Source organism: Podarcis bocagei (assembly GCF_964188305.1).
Source record: "Podarcis bocagei genome assembly, chromosome: 2".
NCBI classification, from domain to species: domain Eukaryota; kingdom Metazoa; phylum Chordata; class Lepidosauria; order Squamata; family Lacertidae; genus Podarcis; species Podarcis bocagei.
This window is the reverse complement of record NC_138126.1, coordinates 90,875,143-90,891,589: the sequence shown is the minus strand read 5'-3', so window position 1 is coordinate 90,891,589 and position 16,447 is coordinate 90,875,143. Positions and strand designations below refer to the sequence as shown.

Sequence of the window (16,447 nt, the reverse complement as noted above, 5' to 3'; positions counted from 1 at the left end):
AAAATAATCCCTTTCATCTCATATTTTACATGGGTTTAGGCTACATTTACAGATGTGTGAAGCCTGAAGAGACCTGCAGTTTGCTAAAAAGTAATTATAGTTATTGGAACGGCCGGCTGTACAAAATATACTTGTATTTGGAACCATCGGCTGCTCACCCTGAAATCTCCACGTGAAGCATACACAAGGCATCAAGCGGCCCTTTCCCCCTCTGCCTACACTATTTGTGGCTATAATACAGCCTTACTGACTGTAGCAGTTAGAAAACATAGTGATAACAGCTGCAAAAAAAAAAATCCACACTTCTTTTCAGTCTGAACTTTAGTGCACTTCTAGCCTTTGGTTTTATTGCAGGCATAGGCGAACTCAGCCCTTCAGATGTTTTGGGACTACAACTCCCATCATCCCTGACCACTGTTCCTGTTAGCTAGGGATGATGGGAGTTGTAGTCCCAAAACATCTGGAGGGCCGAGTTTGCCTATGCCTGTATTATGGCCTGGGCAAGTGACTGTGTGTGTGTGTGTGTGTGTGTGTGAGAGAGAGAGAGAGAGAGAGAGATGGTCCCTGTTTTACCGAACTGGAAAAGCAAGTTGTTACTCATTCATCTAAGAGTGCGGTGGAGGAGCCTTTCTGCCATCTGATATTCTTCTGCATAGATAGGCCCTCCGTTTCCAGCCAGGTGATGGCATATATGAAGGATGGACAACCCTATGGTTTGTTGAGAGCCGCATGCCTTCAGGGTCAAGCTGCCAGGGGGCATTTACAAGCAATAAGTGGGACAGCCATCCAAATGTGGACAGGGCTAGGATCAAAAGTGGATAGGTCCACCCCTTTTTTCTCTCTCTCTCATGTCCCCTTCTTGCCACTAGAATAAAATTAAACCAAGAGTCACACACACACACACCTTCTTCAGCATACAGGAACCTTCACATGCACTAGACAAGCCACTTTTTTGGTATTACTATGCCAACTGAATCCCACCTTGATCTGTTCTGCAGATTGTATACACATTTGGTGGGAATGTTATAGAAATTAATTTGGGTCAAGGCCTTGAATCCAATGTCCTACTCAGAGTAGACTCACTTAAATTAAAAGACTTGACTAACTGGGGTCCATTCATTTCAATGGGTCTACTATAAACAGGATAACCTGCTGTAATTAAAGTAATAGAAGAAATCAAGTCATTAGGAAGGCTTGGTGACTAAATTTAAGGGGGGAAATGTAGGAAGTATGTAAGTTTCTGCTCAAAAATCAGAGACAAAATTTATCAGAAACAGCTTTTATCAGTAGAGGATTGAAGGAGTATATGATAGTATAGGATAATATACTATAAGAAAATATGGGAAGGATATGCAAGAAAAATAGATTCATTAGGTTGTTGGTACTGGAACCAGGGAACAAATTATCAAAGGTCCTGTTGAAAAGAGGTCTTGGAAATAATTTAAAGGATTAACATGAGAATAAGACAAACCTTACTGCAATAGCATAATCATTAAAATAGTTAAAAGATAATTGAAGATTTATTTTATCTTTTTTGCTAATGCCTCTGCAGATACTAATTAAAAAGTGGATTCTGTGCACAGTGGTGCATGCAAGCACTCATCTCCTCCCTCCTCCTTTTTTATATAATTTATTTATAATTTTCATTTATATACATTTCAATAGTTTAACCACAGTTCTAACATTTCAAACCTCAACTTTCTTCCTCCTTTTTCTGCGGTTCCTTAAAATTATTTTACCATTTCCTGCATATTCTAAATTAACTTATTCTTTAATTCATCTATTTTGATTATACATTCTTTTGAAACTGCAGGTTATTACAGTAATCCTGCCAATGTCTTTATCTGTTTACAATTTGTTTGTAGATATTCAATAAACCATTTCCATTCTTTTATATTAAAAAGTTTGTTATCTTGATTTCTTATTCTTCTGGTAAGTTTCGCCATTTCTGCATAATCCGTAAGTTTTTGTATATATTCATCTCTCATTGGGACTTCTTCTTTCCATTTTTGGGCAAGTAACATTCTTGCAGCTGTAGTTGCACACATAAATAAATTTCTACATTGTTTGGGTAGTTCTACACCTATAATTGCTAAGGTGGGAAACCCAGCCAGATGGGCGGGGTACAAATAAATTATTATTATTATTAATTATTATTATTATTATTATTATTATTATTATTATAGAAAAGCTTCTGCTTGTTGTTTTTTACAAATGTTATCCTGTTCCTTCTCCTCCCCAATGCTTATTTATGAGGGAGCCAAGGACTTCTTTTTAAAACTCTCTTTCTTGGTATGGAAAGCCTAATTTTGACAGCTCTTACTGCCTCCTCCTTTGGAGAAGGCAATTGGTGGCTTCTTAAAAGGGAAACATTGATAAATGTGAAATGGGGAAGTACATGAATGGATGAAGCCCTGCCCACCACTGGAATACAGCCGCTGAGACGGTCACTCATGAGGGAATGCAGCCCTCAGAATGAAAAGGTTTCCTCAGACTGCTTGTATAGTATACTTGTGCTTGAAGATTTTTTTCTGTTACAGTTAAACCTCGGTTGTCAAACGTAACTGTTCCGAAAGACCGTTCGACTTCCGAAATGTTCAACAACCAAAGCACAGCTTCCAATTGGTTGCAAGAGCTTCTTGCACTCAAGCGGAAGCCACGTCAGACATTTGGGTTCCAAAAAACATTCAAAAACTGGAGCATTTACTTCGGATTTTCGGCGTTCGGGAGCCAAAACGTTCAAAAATGGAGCTGTTCAAGAACCAAGGTTTAACTGTACTAGGTGTCACTGTAGTGCCTCTACACAGCAAACAACCTTAGGGACACACCTAATGGCAAAATATTATTTACTTATGACACTTGTACTCTGCTCTTCCTCCACAAAAGCCTTAGAGCAGCTTATATGATACAAAGAAACATCCTTTGAAGGCAGCCATTCTGCATTCATCTTCTGTGACTGGAAGAAGCTCTCAAGTCCCATAGGTACGATGCTGAACTTATTTTAATACAAAACAAGAAACCAGTTGGGGAAGCTAACATGTAGTACTTAGGACAAATGGTCATAAATTCACATAGGGTAAGCAAACCTGTGTGAATTGTTCAGTGTGCTCGACCGTACCTGGTTCTAAGAGTGTCCAGACAAATTGGCAGATACTTGTCAAACAAAATGGTCAGGTTAGCTCGCTCTGACTGGATTTCTCGTCTGTCAATCCAGCTACTCACGGGAGGATTCCAGCCCAGATCAGCTGGATTGATGTAAAGGATCCCTGGGAATGTGAAATATCAGAAGTCAACAAGAGAGTTACTCAGTTTTTCCACATCTAAGTTGTTAAGTTGTGGGTGAACATATCAGACGACACAGCGATTCTTCAAGCAGCTCTTGTTTACTCACAGACCAGGACAGAACTGAACTGAAGGGTTCAGTCAGCGTGCTTATATAGAGCTCCAGTACAATGTAACTGTAACAATTTTCTAAAACTATCCAATCACTGAACGTCACTTTCGATCCCTTATTTGCATAACTATCTACAGTATCCTCCTGCTGGCCCAGGGTGAGAACTTCAGTACATAACGTAAGTTATAGGTAGTTGAAAGATAATAATCTGGTATGATTATGCAGCGACAGCAGCAACTGGGTCCTTGGACAAGGTGTCTGCCATCACTAGCATTGAGGCCATGCTAGCTGGGGCTGAGGAGGATTGCAGTCCAAAGCATCTGGAAGGCAGCTGGTTGGCTACCCTGGCTCCCTTCATGAATCTTAGGCCAAAGCTAACCCCCATTCACTTTCTACCATGCCAAAATGAAATGCCACCCTCTTCCTCTCCCTTGCCACCTACCTGCTCTAGAGACAGTGGCAGGAGTGGCAGTCCGCAGGTGACTGATTTCGAACAGCAGCCTCATGGTGGGATTGAGAGGAATCCTTTCATTGCTTGCTAGTGTCAGCACCTGCAAAAGGATAGATCCAGTCAGGTTGGGAACACAAAGAGAACTGTGATCTGCAGAGACTTCTCAGAAGCATACTGATTGTATGCAACCCAGGACAGTACCTTTCATGAAACACCAAAACTCTTTATATGGAATTGCAAAGGTTTCCTCTAGTTTTTTCCCGACTGCTCATTTATTTAAAGCATGAGAATAACTCCACTTACATAAAACCCTGTTGATACTATGTCAAAAAACAATAGGGGGCTTGGTTGTTGCTTCTGCTCCTACCAACATCCCAGGAAGAAAGTGTGCATTCTGCATTAAAGATCCTTTCAGTTTCTGGAAACAATCTTTTGACAACTCACAAAAGGCGTAGGGCACCCACCAAGTCTCTACCCTGGACAATCTTCCCAAACTGCATTCAACTAGGTGCAGGAACCATATGTGGGGACTGCACAAATACCAAGCGGTAACATTTTCTGGATATAGGTTTGTTTGTTTTTCTGTTCCTGAAATTGCAGGGTTCCCACCCTCAGATTCTTGAAACAAAAAGAGTTGTGAAAGTTTGGTCCTATGCTTTACATCCGTGTGCCTTTTGGCAAAGGACAGGTTATTCTATGTACCCGAGAACAGTTGTTGCCCTCAAACTTGTGTCTTACCTTATTATCATCCATGACAGTATTAAGAGACTCAATCCACATCGGATCAATATCACCATCCAGCACAATCCATTTGGGGCCGTCATGTGTAATATTAGCTAGGTCTCGCATAATTGATGAGAACAATCCTAAAGAGATCACAGGCACTGATTGGGATTCTCAGAGGACTCTGCACGCTCCCTTTAAAAACGTACGAGTGTTTTTGTCGCTGTCGTTAATTCAGCTTGCATTCAAACAAGCAAAGCGAAATCTAGATGCAGTTAGTTAAATTTGATAATTACAAAAACAACAGGGTATGAATAGAATCTCCTTCAGGAGATAATGCATAAGCGTGATCAAATAATCTCATTGAAAATAATCCCAGACCACTTAATACTGCTGAGAACGGTTAAGGACAGAGAAGAAGAAGCAACAGCAACAACAAAAAATCTCGGCAGCCCATTCAGAACGAAAAGGGGAAGAAGAACTGTGATTATGAAAAGCATTTGACTATGACTTTGCTGTTCTCCCTCTCAAGATGACACCATCTTCAAAGAAAGAACATAACCACAGCAAAAGTTTCAGAAGTTTAGATGACAGTATACAGTGGGCTGCCTTTTTCCTATTTGTCCAATATAATTTCCCTGAAATTTCCCTTATAAATGCAGGTACAAACCAAAGGAAGCTAAGGTGCGTCCGTCCAGATGTAAATGAACTATGCCCACCAGTCCTGGCCAGTATGGCAAGTGATCAAAGATTATGGGATTTGTAGTACCTCTGTTTTAAACAGTTAGGTACTAGCAAAAAGTTACAAATTTAGCATGTACTTGGTTCTGCCCTACACTCTGCTCTCATACTGCAATGTAAAAGCAAGTATACCATGCAATGTTAAACATATTTCCATGTCTCCAGGTCCACATATTAAGTAGTTCAGCACCATAGCAAATTTCTTGTTTCAGAGTATCTTGCAAATATTTTGCATTTCCAAGATAACCCAACTGCCTTTTATGAGTATGAGGAAGATTCCTCAATATTTTCATTGCTAATCAAGGGAGTGAATGTAACACAATAGTATATATATTCTCATAATCCACAGTTGAAAATCTGAGCCACACCCCAGCTCTCAGTCAGTCATGCTCCTGAGCTGCTTTTCACTCACACTTGTTAAAATTATAAGACACATCAGGGATGCCAGCTGGCAAACCCAAGAAGATAACAAAGCTTTCGCCTATACTAGTAAGTCTGTCGCTGAGAACAATGGCATGGTTATATAGTGCTGAAAAGATATACCGTATTTTTCGCCTTATAGGACGCACCGTCCCATAAGACGCACCTAGTTTTTGGGGGGGAAATAAAGGGGGAAAAATTATTTCCCCCCCAGGCGCGGGGCTGGGGCAGCCCGAGCTTCCCCCGACCCCAGCCCCCAAACAGGCAGCTCTTTGCAAGCCGTGGGAGCCCAGCGGTGGCTCCCGCTGCTTGAGGAGAGATCCGCGAAGCCTGGACGCGCTGAGATCAGCGCACGCAGGCTTCGGGATGCCGGCAACTCTCCCCAAGCAGCGGGAACGTTCCCGCTGCTTGGGGAGAGATCCGCGAAGCCTGGACGCACTGAGATCAGCGCGCGCAGGCTTCCGGATGCCGGCAACTCTCCCCAAGCAGCGGGAACGTTCCCGCTGCTTGGGGAGAGATCCGCGAAGCCTGGACGCGCTGAGATCAGTGCGCGCAGGCTTCGGGATGCCGGCAACTCTCCCCAAGCAGCGGGAACGTTCCCGCTGCTTGGGGAGAGATCCGCGAAGCCTGGACGCGCTGAGATCAGCGTGCGCAGGCTTCGGGATGCCGGCAACTCTCCCCAAGCAGCGGGAACGTTCCCGCTGCTTGGGGAGAGATCCGCGAAGCCTGGACGCGCTGAGTTCAGCGCGCGCAGGCTTCCGGATGCCGGCAACTCTCCCCAAGCAGCGGGAACGTTCCCGCTGCTTGGGGAGAGATCCGCGAAGCCTGGACGCGCTGAGATCAGCGCACGCAGGCTTCGGGATGCCGGCAACTCTCCCCAAGCAGCGGGAACGTTCCCACTGCTTGGGGAGAGATCCGCGAAGCCTGGACGCGCTGAGATCAGTGCGCGCAGGCTTCCGGATGCCGGCAACTCTCCCCAAGCAGCGGGAACATTCCCGCTGCTTGGGGAGAGATCCGTGAAGCCTGGACGCGCTGAGATCAGCGCGCGCAGGCTTCGGGATGCCGGCAACTCTCCCCAAGCAGCGGGAACGTTCCCGCTGCTTGGGGAGAGATCCGCGAAGCCTGGACGCGCTGAGATCAGCGCGCGCAGGCTTCTGGATGCCGGCAACTCTCCCCAAGCAGCGGGAACGTTCCCGCTGCTTGAGGAGAGGTCCGCGAAGCCTGGAGAGCGAGAGGGGTCGGTGCGCACCTACCGCTCTCGCTCTCCAGGCTTCAGCGAAAGTCTGCATTCGCCCCATAGGACGCACCCACATTTCCCCTTCATTTTTGGAGGGGAAAAAGTGTGTCTTATAGGGTGAAAAATACGGTAACATCCAGTATCTCTTGATATTAGGGGGTGGAGGGGAGGGACAGACAGAGGAAGATTAGACTTGCAGAGACTCCAGAAGGTCTTGATGCACCATAGATGGTCCTGGAGTTTGACAATCCCACAAAGAAAATAGGGTGTTAGAACCAGGGCAAAGATATTACGCAAGGTTCATTCTATCCTGCTTACACACACACAGTGGGTAAGAACAGTGAAATGGGGCTGGGGAAGCCCCAAACCTCTATATAGGAAGCCTGGGAGGGAACTGGCACGTCAGCAAGTCAAAGTTCACATGTCTCAGAGAGTAGAAAAGAGACAAGGAAGCTCTGGAAAGGCCATTTCCATTTAGATATTATGGGGTGGCCAAGGAACTCCATAACTGAACAGAAGCACAGAAGCAAGACCAACTTCCATGAAAGAGGACTGGGAAACATACCCTGGTAAGGTCGCAGGCTGCTGTGTTCTCTCTCTCTCCCTGGCACCTCAAATTAGATTTTAAAAAAAACATGCCTTGCCTTCTTTCCAGGTCACAAAGGCCACCTTCTTGCAATAGTTACATTTCAGGGGGCAGGCACTGAAAGTGTGGAACCATACAATGCATTCCAAAGATTACATATCCAAAGATCTTTTTCTTGCAAAAAAGTTGAGTAATATGCGGGGGGGGGGTGCTTATGAAATACAAGGAAATTAAGAAAACAAAAGTGCCTCTGGAGAAGTCTGCAAGAAAGTTCAGATGAGAAAAGTACGCAAGAACAATAGCAGCCGTACTGCACAGCACACTAGAGAGAAACACGAGTTATTACTTTTCATGAAAGCCTCATCTATGAAAACAGAAAGCGCTAGAGACATGCGAGAGAAAACGCTGGAAAAGTTCTAATGTGATGAGAAAAATCTCATACCTGCAATGAACTCTCAGAGCACACATTCTGGATTAATTTTTTGGATTTTTTTATTTTTAATTTATTGCAAGTAGCAAGAAAAATGTCTCTCTTCCTAGGTTTTGAAGATGTGAGAACACCCTTACCATCCTTCCACTCTCTTGTAGCAGGGTTAATGATGCCAAAGAGTTCATCATTGGTAACCGCCTTTGGATTGAGGTCCATCCAAACAGGCCGCCGCTTCATGATGTGATAGGTCTTGTTGAGAGATTTCAGCACCTGTGACTTGCCTGTACCTGCATTTCCCACCACAAAGACAGAGTGCCGAACTGCCAGGAGTTCTTCCAGCTGCACCACCTACATACAAAAAAGCCAACAAGATAAAACCACCGCATTGTGGAAAAAAGTACCCACATCCCATTTTACTAACCATGCCAGGCTGCTCCCATAATGTAAATTCAGAACAATGTATATGGTTCTCAAGGCCTGCAAAAGCAGTCATCTTCAGAAGAAAAAGAAAGGTCCCTTGCAATGTGATGTGTGAATGGCCACAAACCAAGAACAGGAAACAGGCAACAAATGATAAAACAGGTGTGGGAAACCTAAGGTCCTCCAGATGATGCTGAACTACAGCTGCCATCAGCCCCAGCAAGCATAGCCAGTGGCCAGGGATGATGGAAGTTGTAGTTCAGCAACATTTGGGGGGGACCAAAGGTACCCCACACATGCAAAGGAGGTGACAAGTGAAAAACCCGAACATGCAACAAAAATGCACCAGGGATGCCTTCATGCACACACACCCTTAGCTAAGTTCCTTTTTACAGGAGACAGAGAAGACTGTTTCACAGAAGCACAGAATTGCAGATTTGGAACAAAGTTAAGTAAAGAAGATCCCAGAGGACTCCTGAAGCCTAAAGCTTGGGTAGATGAAAGCCGCAACCTTACTTTGAGCACAAAGTTGTCCTCTGGCTGCAGCTTGAGTTCCAGCACAGCTTGCTTGACAAAAGATTCGAAACTGAGATCTCGCTTTCTTGGAACATCCAAAGCAGGAAAGAGGTCCCCAATCAGACCCATGAATACTGGCATGTCATCCGTCACAATCTTAGGGATGTTGAAGTCCCGAAGAGAGCGCATCAGCACCTGGTCTTCAGGGCGGTCTGGGTCTCCTCTCTTGAGAGATCCAGCAACAACCAGGACTGACTTAATTGCACGTAAGCCCCAGTCATAGTGATCCTAATGAGAGAGAGGAGGGGACAATGTATTTTTTACTTGGACTACACATCAAACACTGGAAGTGTACCTGCAGATATCAGCATGTTATCAAAGGAACACAAATTAACTTTCCTCTAACTCTGATCCTCAGCTTCGTGCTGGAATGACTTGAAAGTACAGCCTCCCTAGGCAATAAGCAGTCAATACAGAAACAGTCAGGTGGAAGAAGTGAAGTGAGGAGGTGGAAACCCAAGGGGCCTGACCCAGAAATCATGAGGACCAGTGAGGTAAGTAGAAGATCCCAGGTCTAGGAACACCAGGACTCACACTAGCCCATCACCACACATCCCATGCATTTAGCATGGGAATGTAATCCCAGGCAGAAGCCAAATAATAATGGAGAGCAGCAGTTCACAAATGTATATTTGATTGTGAAAAAGGAAGAAAAATGTAGATGTTCATGAGATGCATCATGGAGATGTTCACAAAAGTAGAACATGGCAATACCGTGTGATATCGGATGATAGAGAACAGCTAATGAAATGCAACTTACCTGTTTTGACAACAGTTCTTTGCATAACTGGTAAAGGGTGATGAACTTCCTAGCTAACAGCCGGGCCTCTATGAATCCTTCTGCCACCAGCATAATTTCACAGATCAGCTCAAAGTCTGGCACAACCATTGCACAGGGCCTAGGATAGAAACTCAGTGTACATAACCAAGCCACGCAGGAAGGTGCCTTATACAAGGTCAGGCCATTTGTCCATCTAGCACAAGACTGTCCTAATCCAGACATTGGGTGGGGGGTGTTTTATTTTTGCCCCAAGGGCCTCAGGCAAAGCAACAGATGAAGAGTTCTGCTTTTGTGTAAGAGGACTGCATTTCAGCCATACAAAAGTCACATGCATAGAATCATAGAATTATGGAGCTGGAAGGAACCCTGAGGATCACCAAGTCCAACCCCCTGCAATGAAGGAATATACAGGTGTCTCATACTGCCGAACCTGCAACCTTGGCATTGTCAGCCCCACACTCTAACCAACTGAGCTATCCACACACACACACACACACACACACACACACACACACACCTGACCCTCCATCACAATCTAGGGGCACATTAATTAGTTACGGTACTTATTCATTATACTTATCATCATCCAGTCAGTCAGCCAGCCAGCCAGCCAGCCAAAGAGCTGGTTGTGGGATTTTCTGCCTTAGGGACCAAAGTAACTCTGCTGGCCATAGATAAAGTGCACCTTGACCTTGGGAGGGGGCATTTGCTGCTCCACCTAAGGCAGCAAAATGTTGTGGGCTGTCTAGGCATGGAACTGAGGATCCTGAACAGGAGCACTCAGTGAACCATTTTGTCCCAGGCCCCACTTATAGTGATCACATTCAAAATACTATGACTTCCTATCTCCACCAGCTCCATAAGCACAACTTCAGAGATACTATGCGACTCACACAGGTGTTTCCTGGAATTTACATAGAGAAGCAAGAGCCTTATGTGCTTGCATAGTCAGGACCTGGATGAAAGGCTCGGAATGATATTATATCCTTATATAGCCTGCGTATTCCAGAGCAGCCCAGACTGGTCACTTTCACTCATAAACCAGAAGACTAAGCACTGGGCTACACCTTGGAGGGAAAATACTGTGTCTGGTTCATTTGCCCTTGCCAAAGTAGAATAAAATACACATGACAAAGGGAGATATCATGATGAATAGTGTTGGGTATGGAGCAGGGCGTCCCAGGTACAATTTCCAGTGCAATGACAAGCTGCCAGATTGTATACTGAAAACCTCAGTTGACGGTCCATAAAATGGGAACAACAGCTACTCACCACAAAACACTCTTGCAGGAAAGAATGAGGCAAATGTTTTAACATACTAAAATGTCGAAAGCTAAAAGGAACGTGATCCATATCTTACCTGAAAAGAGCTTTCAAATTCTCAGGCAGCTCCGTACGACCGGCATAGCCTGGATTCATGGTGATGAAAATCCCAACAGAAGGAACTAGTTTAATGTCTTCACCGAGGAAATTAAAATTCTGCTTTTTGTCCCTTATGGCATCCTGTATGCTTTTCACCTGAAAATGGAAGAAGGTGGGGCTTTTCACTCTCCAGCTCCATGGATTTTTTATAAAGCGTGCTTAATAAAACGTGTGCTAAAAAAGTTATGTGATATTATGGTACATACTAGAATCGAGCACTTATCTACACTGCAGCATATCTAAGCAAGAAGATGTCTTCTGTGGGTTGAGAGGGCTGCATCATCTTTTTTAAGTGATTGCTGTTAAAACTGCTGCCACATTATGAGCAAACTGTATCTTTATGAGCCTCTGTACTCCCTTTCCCCCCCAAAAAAAAAGAAGGGGGGAAAGGCTGCTCCATGGCTCTGTCAGTGTAAATTTTATCCCCTATGAAAGATGACCCCTTCTGCGCCAAACCATTAGGGCTCCTCCAATCCTGTTTCAGACAGTGGCTAACTAACTGCATCCAGGAAGCCCAGAAGAAGGGCACAAGAGCAGCAGCCCTCCCTAATTTTTTGTCCCCAGCACCTGGTATCCAGAGGCACATTGCCTCTGAAGAAGATTTTCCACTTGATTCCAAGGTTAATGAGCAATTGATGACCTACCCTTCATGAATTCATCTCATTCTCTTTTAAAGCCATCTCAGTCAGTGGCCATCTCCACCTCTTGCATCAGTAAAGTCCATAAATGAATTATGCTTTTAGGTGAAGAAATACTTTATTTTGTCTGTCCTGAAACTACAGCCAACTTCATCAGGTGGCCCCCAGTTGTAGTGTTATAATGGGGCAGAGTGGGGTGAATAATTTCTCTCCACCCTCTTTTTTTCCATGCCACATGTAAGGTTGCATGAACATTAAATTTAGGCCAGAAAGACCCCTGCCTACTATTGACAGAACCTGACTGTTAATGTGAGCTGTTCCCATGCAATCCAGGAACAAAATTTAGGGTGGGTCATGGAAGCAGGAATGAGGAAGCCTGTGACATATCATCACCTTGCAAACCAGGACTATTCCAAACCAGCCAAGGCAGGAGCAGCTATATAGATTCATTGATACTGGGATAAAAGAAATGAAAACCCTTCATGCCATGGAAAAATGTCTATAGCATACATTTATCCCCCTGTGTGATGGCTCTGCATAGCCAACATCATAGGAATATATTCAAGGCTAAGAGCTAATTAAAACAGAACACCCACTGCTTTGGGCCAACAATGCAATATCTATACATGCTAAGCTATCCAAGGTAGAATTTTAATTGACCTGGAAGTTAAGTGAGATTTTGCGAGTGGCTGCCTTGAATGTTTAATAGCAAGACTAGCACATCTACTACAACATACATGACTTGCTAACTTTATGGCCTGCTTTGTTCTGCTGTGTGGCTTGCACCTCTGAAGCACAGATTCATCGTCTTGACTATTATTCTTTGGAGGGCTTAATGTCAAGAATGTTTTTCCTGTTGTGCTGCTTTCTGAGAGGAAAAACAGATCATCAACGCCATGTTTACTGGCTCAAGATAATCTCTGTATTAACAGGCTGTCTTCAAACACAACCAACACTTGACAAGACACTCAACACTTGACAAGACAAGCATCTGATTAGGGCTTTCCCCACCATCACATTAACATTCCAAATTGTATTTAAAACTATGATGATAACTTTACAGTGGCTCTGCTTATTTTATTTCAGTAGTCTAACTAATGGGCCTTCTTATCTGAGGATACCGTTTCTCCTTTAATCAGATAATACCCTTTTGTATCTTTTCCTGGGCAGTGCACATTAACAAGCTCAACAGTGTCGAATGATCACTACGTGGGCTTTTTACACACACAGCACTTAAAATGCACAGGCCTCATATTTTCACAGAGCGCTTCTGTACACAGCACTTCACAACTGTACATACCTTTGCCAAATAACACTGCCTAAACCAGAAAGGAGGAGAGGCATATAGCTATGGTACAACTGCCATAGAAGCATGATGTTCTCTATTTCTACTGAGTATCCCTACAGCAAGATCAAATGCCCCTCAGCTACTGTTCCTCTCAGTACCCTACAGCTTCCACGTTCTTAGTCCATTTATGACACCACTTCTGCACCTGGAACCAGGCAAAGCTGATATACAGAATTCCCACCTCACCCAACAGCTGTCAAGCACTGGAACTCAACAAAAATAAAAGAGGAATTATGCTTATAATGGGACCGAACTGCATTTCCAAATAATACAACCACAGTACGTTAAAAGCAATATTAAAACCAGTAAACCAAGCCTCCCCCCACTTCTTCTGGATCCAGGTAACCCTATCTTGAAGAAATTTGGTAAGTGGCAACCAGGCATAGGGCTTTTTCTGAGGTGTTGCCCCATTCATGGAATACCCTCCCAAGAAAGATTAACTTGACATTAACTCTTATGTTTTAGATGCCAGTTTCAGACCACATCGTCCTCTCCAGCCTTTGATGGTTACTTGCTTTTCTGCTCTTGTCATTGTTGTCCTTTTCCACTGGATTGTGTTTGTATTTTATTGTTAATCTGTTTTTATCGTTAGCTCTCTTGAAGACTAATCAGTGGAAAGGTGGAAATAGAATGAATAACATAAAACAGTGACCATTTCTGGGCATCACATTAAAATATGGTTTAGCAAGACATAAAGGAGCCTTGCCTCCTTCTAGGCTTGCGCACACTCTCTCCTTTCCATGCAGCCAAGAGGAGGAATGGCTTGAAAGCCCTTGCTTCCACTTTTCTTTACCCACAGCATGACACATTATTTGGACTGCAACTGTGGTTAAGATTTACTATGGTCAGTTTTAACAAGCCTGCTTCAGAAACCGTAGTTTGAAGTCGGCTTATTTTAAATGAACCATAGTTAACGTTGCCCACAGTTTGTCAGTCTGGACACAGCAATAAACCATGATTAATTGAAAGCAGAAACAGAAGGCCATGCAAGAGGGAAGAGAGGAGAGCCCGGGAGGAGGTTAGGCTCATTCATGTCTCACCAAACCATAGTTTTGTGTGACATCCAAATGCAGCCAAGCTCTCACATCCCTGCCTTACACTTCTTTCCTACTTATTACTTACCTGTACAGCCACCACTGACAAGACTTCAACAGAAATTCTGTTAAATTCATCAAAACAGCCCCAAGCACCAGTCTGGGAAAGGCCTTTGTAAATGTTCCCACAGGACTGCAACAAAAAAGGGGAAAGGACAGCAAAATTACCCACCTATTTTGTTTCAGTGAAATGTGTATACAACCTATTTCCAGTCTCATGAGCAATTTGTTCTGTAGGCACTTTCTAAAGAGCAAGGGAACGGAAGGGGGAAGCTAATAACAGCAATGATGAACTTGGATGAGTTTCTCAATTGTACAGTTTTATTACCTATATGCAAACCACCCATTTAAAGATGATTGGTACTGGCTGACAGCACTCCGAGCTCAAATAGATGAAGGAATAATTCTAGGGTTGCTTACTTAGATCAATGAGAAGCAATGAAGGGCCATTTAGACAAGGGCTGGGGAACCTGCAGTCCTCCAGAGATGGTTGGACTACAACTCGCATAAGTCCCAGAAAGCACTGTCAGTAGTCAGGAAAGATGGACATTGTGGATTAGCAGTAGCGGCAGAGGCAGAGGCAAGGGGGAAGAGATGTTCTTCACCCCTGCTCTAGTTTAATGAAATGTTTCTTAAGCTTTGATTTCAAAACAGGATGCCGCATACCTATGAAACTGTGACTTTGTGAGGCTGTTGTCTCAGCACCTGACTTGAAAGTGAAACAGCCCCACCTACTTTTTGCTGTGCTGCTGCAAACACACAATGCTGACTGCATTGAAGGTAGGTGCACTCAAGTCTAGCATTGTCTGTTGGCCACAATATAGCAATACAGTGGTACCTCAGGTTACATACGCTTCAGGTTACATACACTTCAGGTTACAGACTCCGCTGACCCAGAAATAGTGCTTCAGGTTAAGAACTTTGCTTCAGGATGAGAACAGGTGGCAGAGGGAGGCAGCAGGAGGCCCCATTAGCTAAAGTGGTGTTTCAGGTTAAGAACAGTTTCAGGTTAAGTACGGACCTCCAGAACGAATTAAGTACTTAACCTGAGGTACCACTGTAGTAGTTAAGGCAGTTTCATTTCCAGGTCAGATGCTGAGGCAATCCCCTCAGAATGCCACAACTCTGCGGATGGATCCTGAAAGTGTTTCAAATATTTTGGGAACTTTGTTCTTTAAAGCAAAGTACTGGATACAGCCCCACAGCTGATTTTCCCACAAGAGGGAAAATAGTAAGCTTTTGGGAAATGGAACAGAAGTGAACAAGGAGAATAAATCTGCCCTGGGGAAAACTGCAAAGCTTGAGTGCGATCATGCTTCACCACAGCACTACTCTGTTTTTATGCAAATCCCATTCAAATCAATGCAGATTGTGCAGAAAAAAACTTCCCAGTGGGACTGCACCCCAAAGAAAGTGGAATGAAAATATGTCAGAACTAACTATAAATGCAGTTTCTCCAAACAAACAAAAATGTGTAGCAGTAATTATATGTGTTTAGCTTTCTGCAGAGTTTTGGATTTCTAGTCTTCACCATACCTTTGAAGAGAAACTTCCCTAATGAACCAGCATTTAGTTGAGTTTTCTCTCTACATAGAATCTTACTAGTATGCTATTATTCTTGACAGTTTCTTAAAAGTTACCTTGTAGTCCATTTGCTCTGAACAGTTGAAAACATACACCATAATGCCAAGAGCTCGCCCAAGATCCTTGGTAGTTTCTGTTTTCCCAGTGCCAGCTGGCCCTGCAGGAGCCCCACTCATGGTTAGGTGCAAGGACTGGGTGAGGGTGATGTAGCATCTTCAAACAGGAAGGAAAATATCATTATCATTATTATCATCATCATCATCCTGCCTTCTTCCCATATTGGAACTCAAAGCAACTTACACAAATTAAAACAAGACAGGAAAAACACACAAAAAGCCTAAAAACATATAAAAGATAATCATTTTAAAAAACAATTAAACTGTAACAGAAATCAAAACAATATGAAAACAAATATATTGAAATGTAGATAATAAAAACAGCAAAAACAGCAGAGCACTATTAAAAACCCTGTCCTTAAAAAAAACCAAATTCTTTAATAAAAAAAAAAGCCTGGAGCTGCAAAACCATCAAGGCTTTGTGAATTGCACATCAGAAATAGCAAATTTCTGCAAAAACAAAATGGGAGGGTGAGGAGAACAGAT

At 43.6% G+C, this 16,447-nt stretch overlaps 1 protein-coding gene across 1 annotated transcript in view; it reads right to left on the bottom strand.

The window, feature by feature from the left end:
• The window catches only part of DNAH9 (dynein axonemal heavy chain 9), a gene marked incomplete at its 5' end in the record, with an annotated part of 196,859 nt that overhangs the window by 137,867 nt on the left and 42,545 nt on the right, over window positions 1-16,447 (bottom strand). Inside the window, 9 exons of the mRNA XM_081183892.1 lie at window positions 3,119-3,266; window positions 3,837-3,945; window positions 4,584-4,711; window positions 8,120-8,330; window positions 8,919-9,206; window positions 9,739-9,877; window positions 11,120-11,277; window positions 14,290-14,394; window positions 15,902-16,058. Coding sequence (XP_081040018.1) covers window positions 3,119-3,266; window positions 3,837-3,945; window positions 4,584-4,711; window positions 8,120-8,330; window positions 8,919-9,206; window positions 9,739-9,877; window positions 11,120-11,277; window positions 14,290-14,394; window positions 15,902-16,058 — 1,443 coding nt within the window. The remainder of the gene's footprint in view (window positions 1-3,118; window positions 3,267-3,836; window positions 3,946-4,583; window positions 4,712-8,119; window positions 8,331-8,918; window positions 9,207-9,738; window positions 9,878-11,119; window positions 11,278-14,289; window positions 14,395-15,901; window positions 16,059-16,447) is intronic.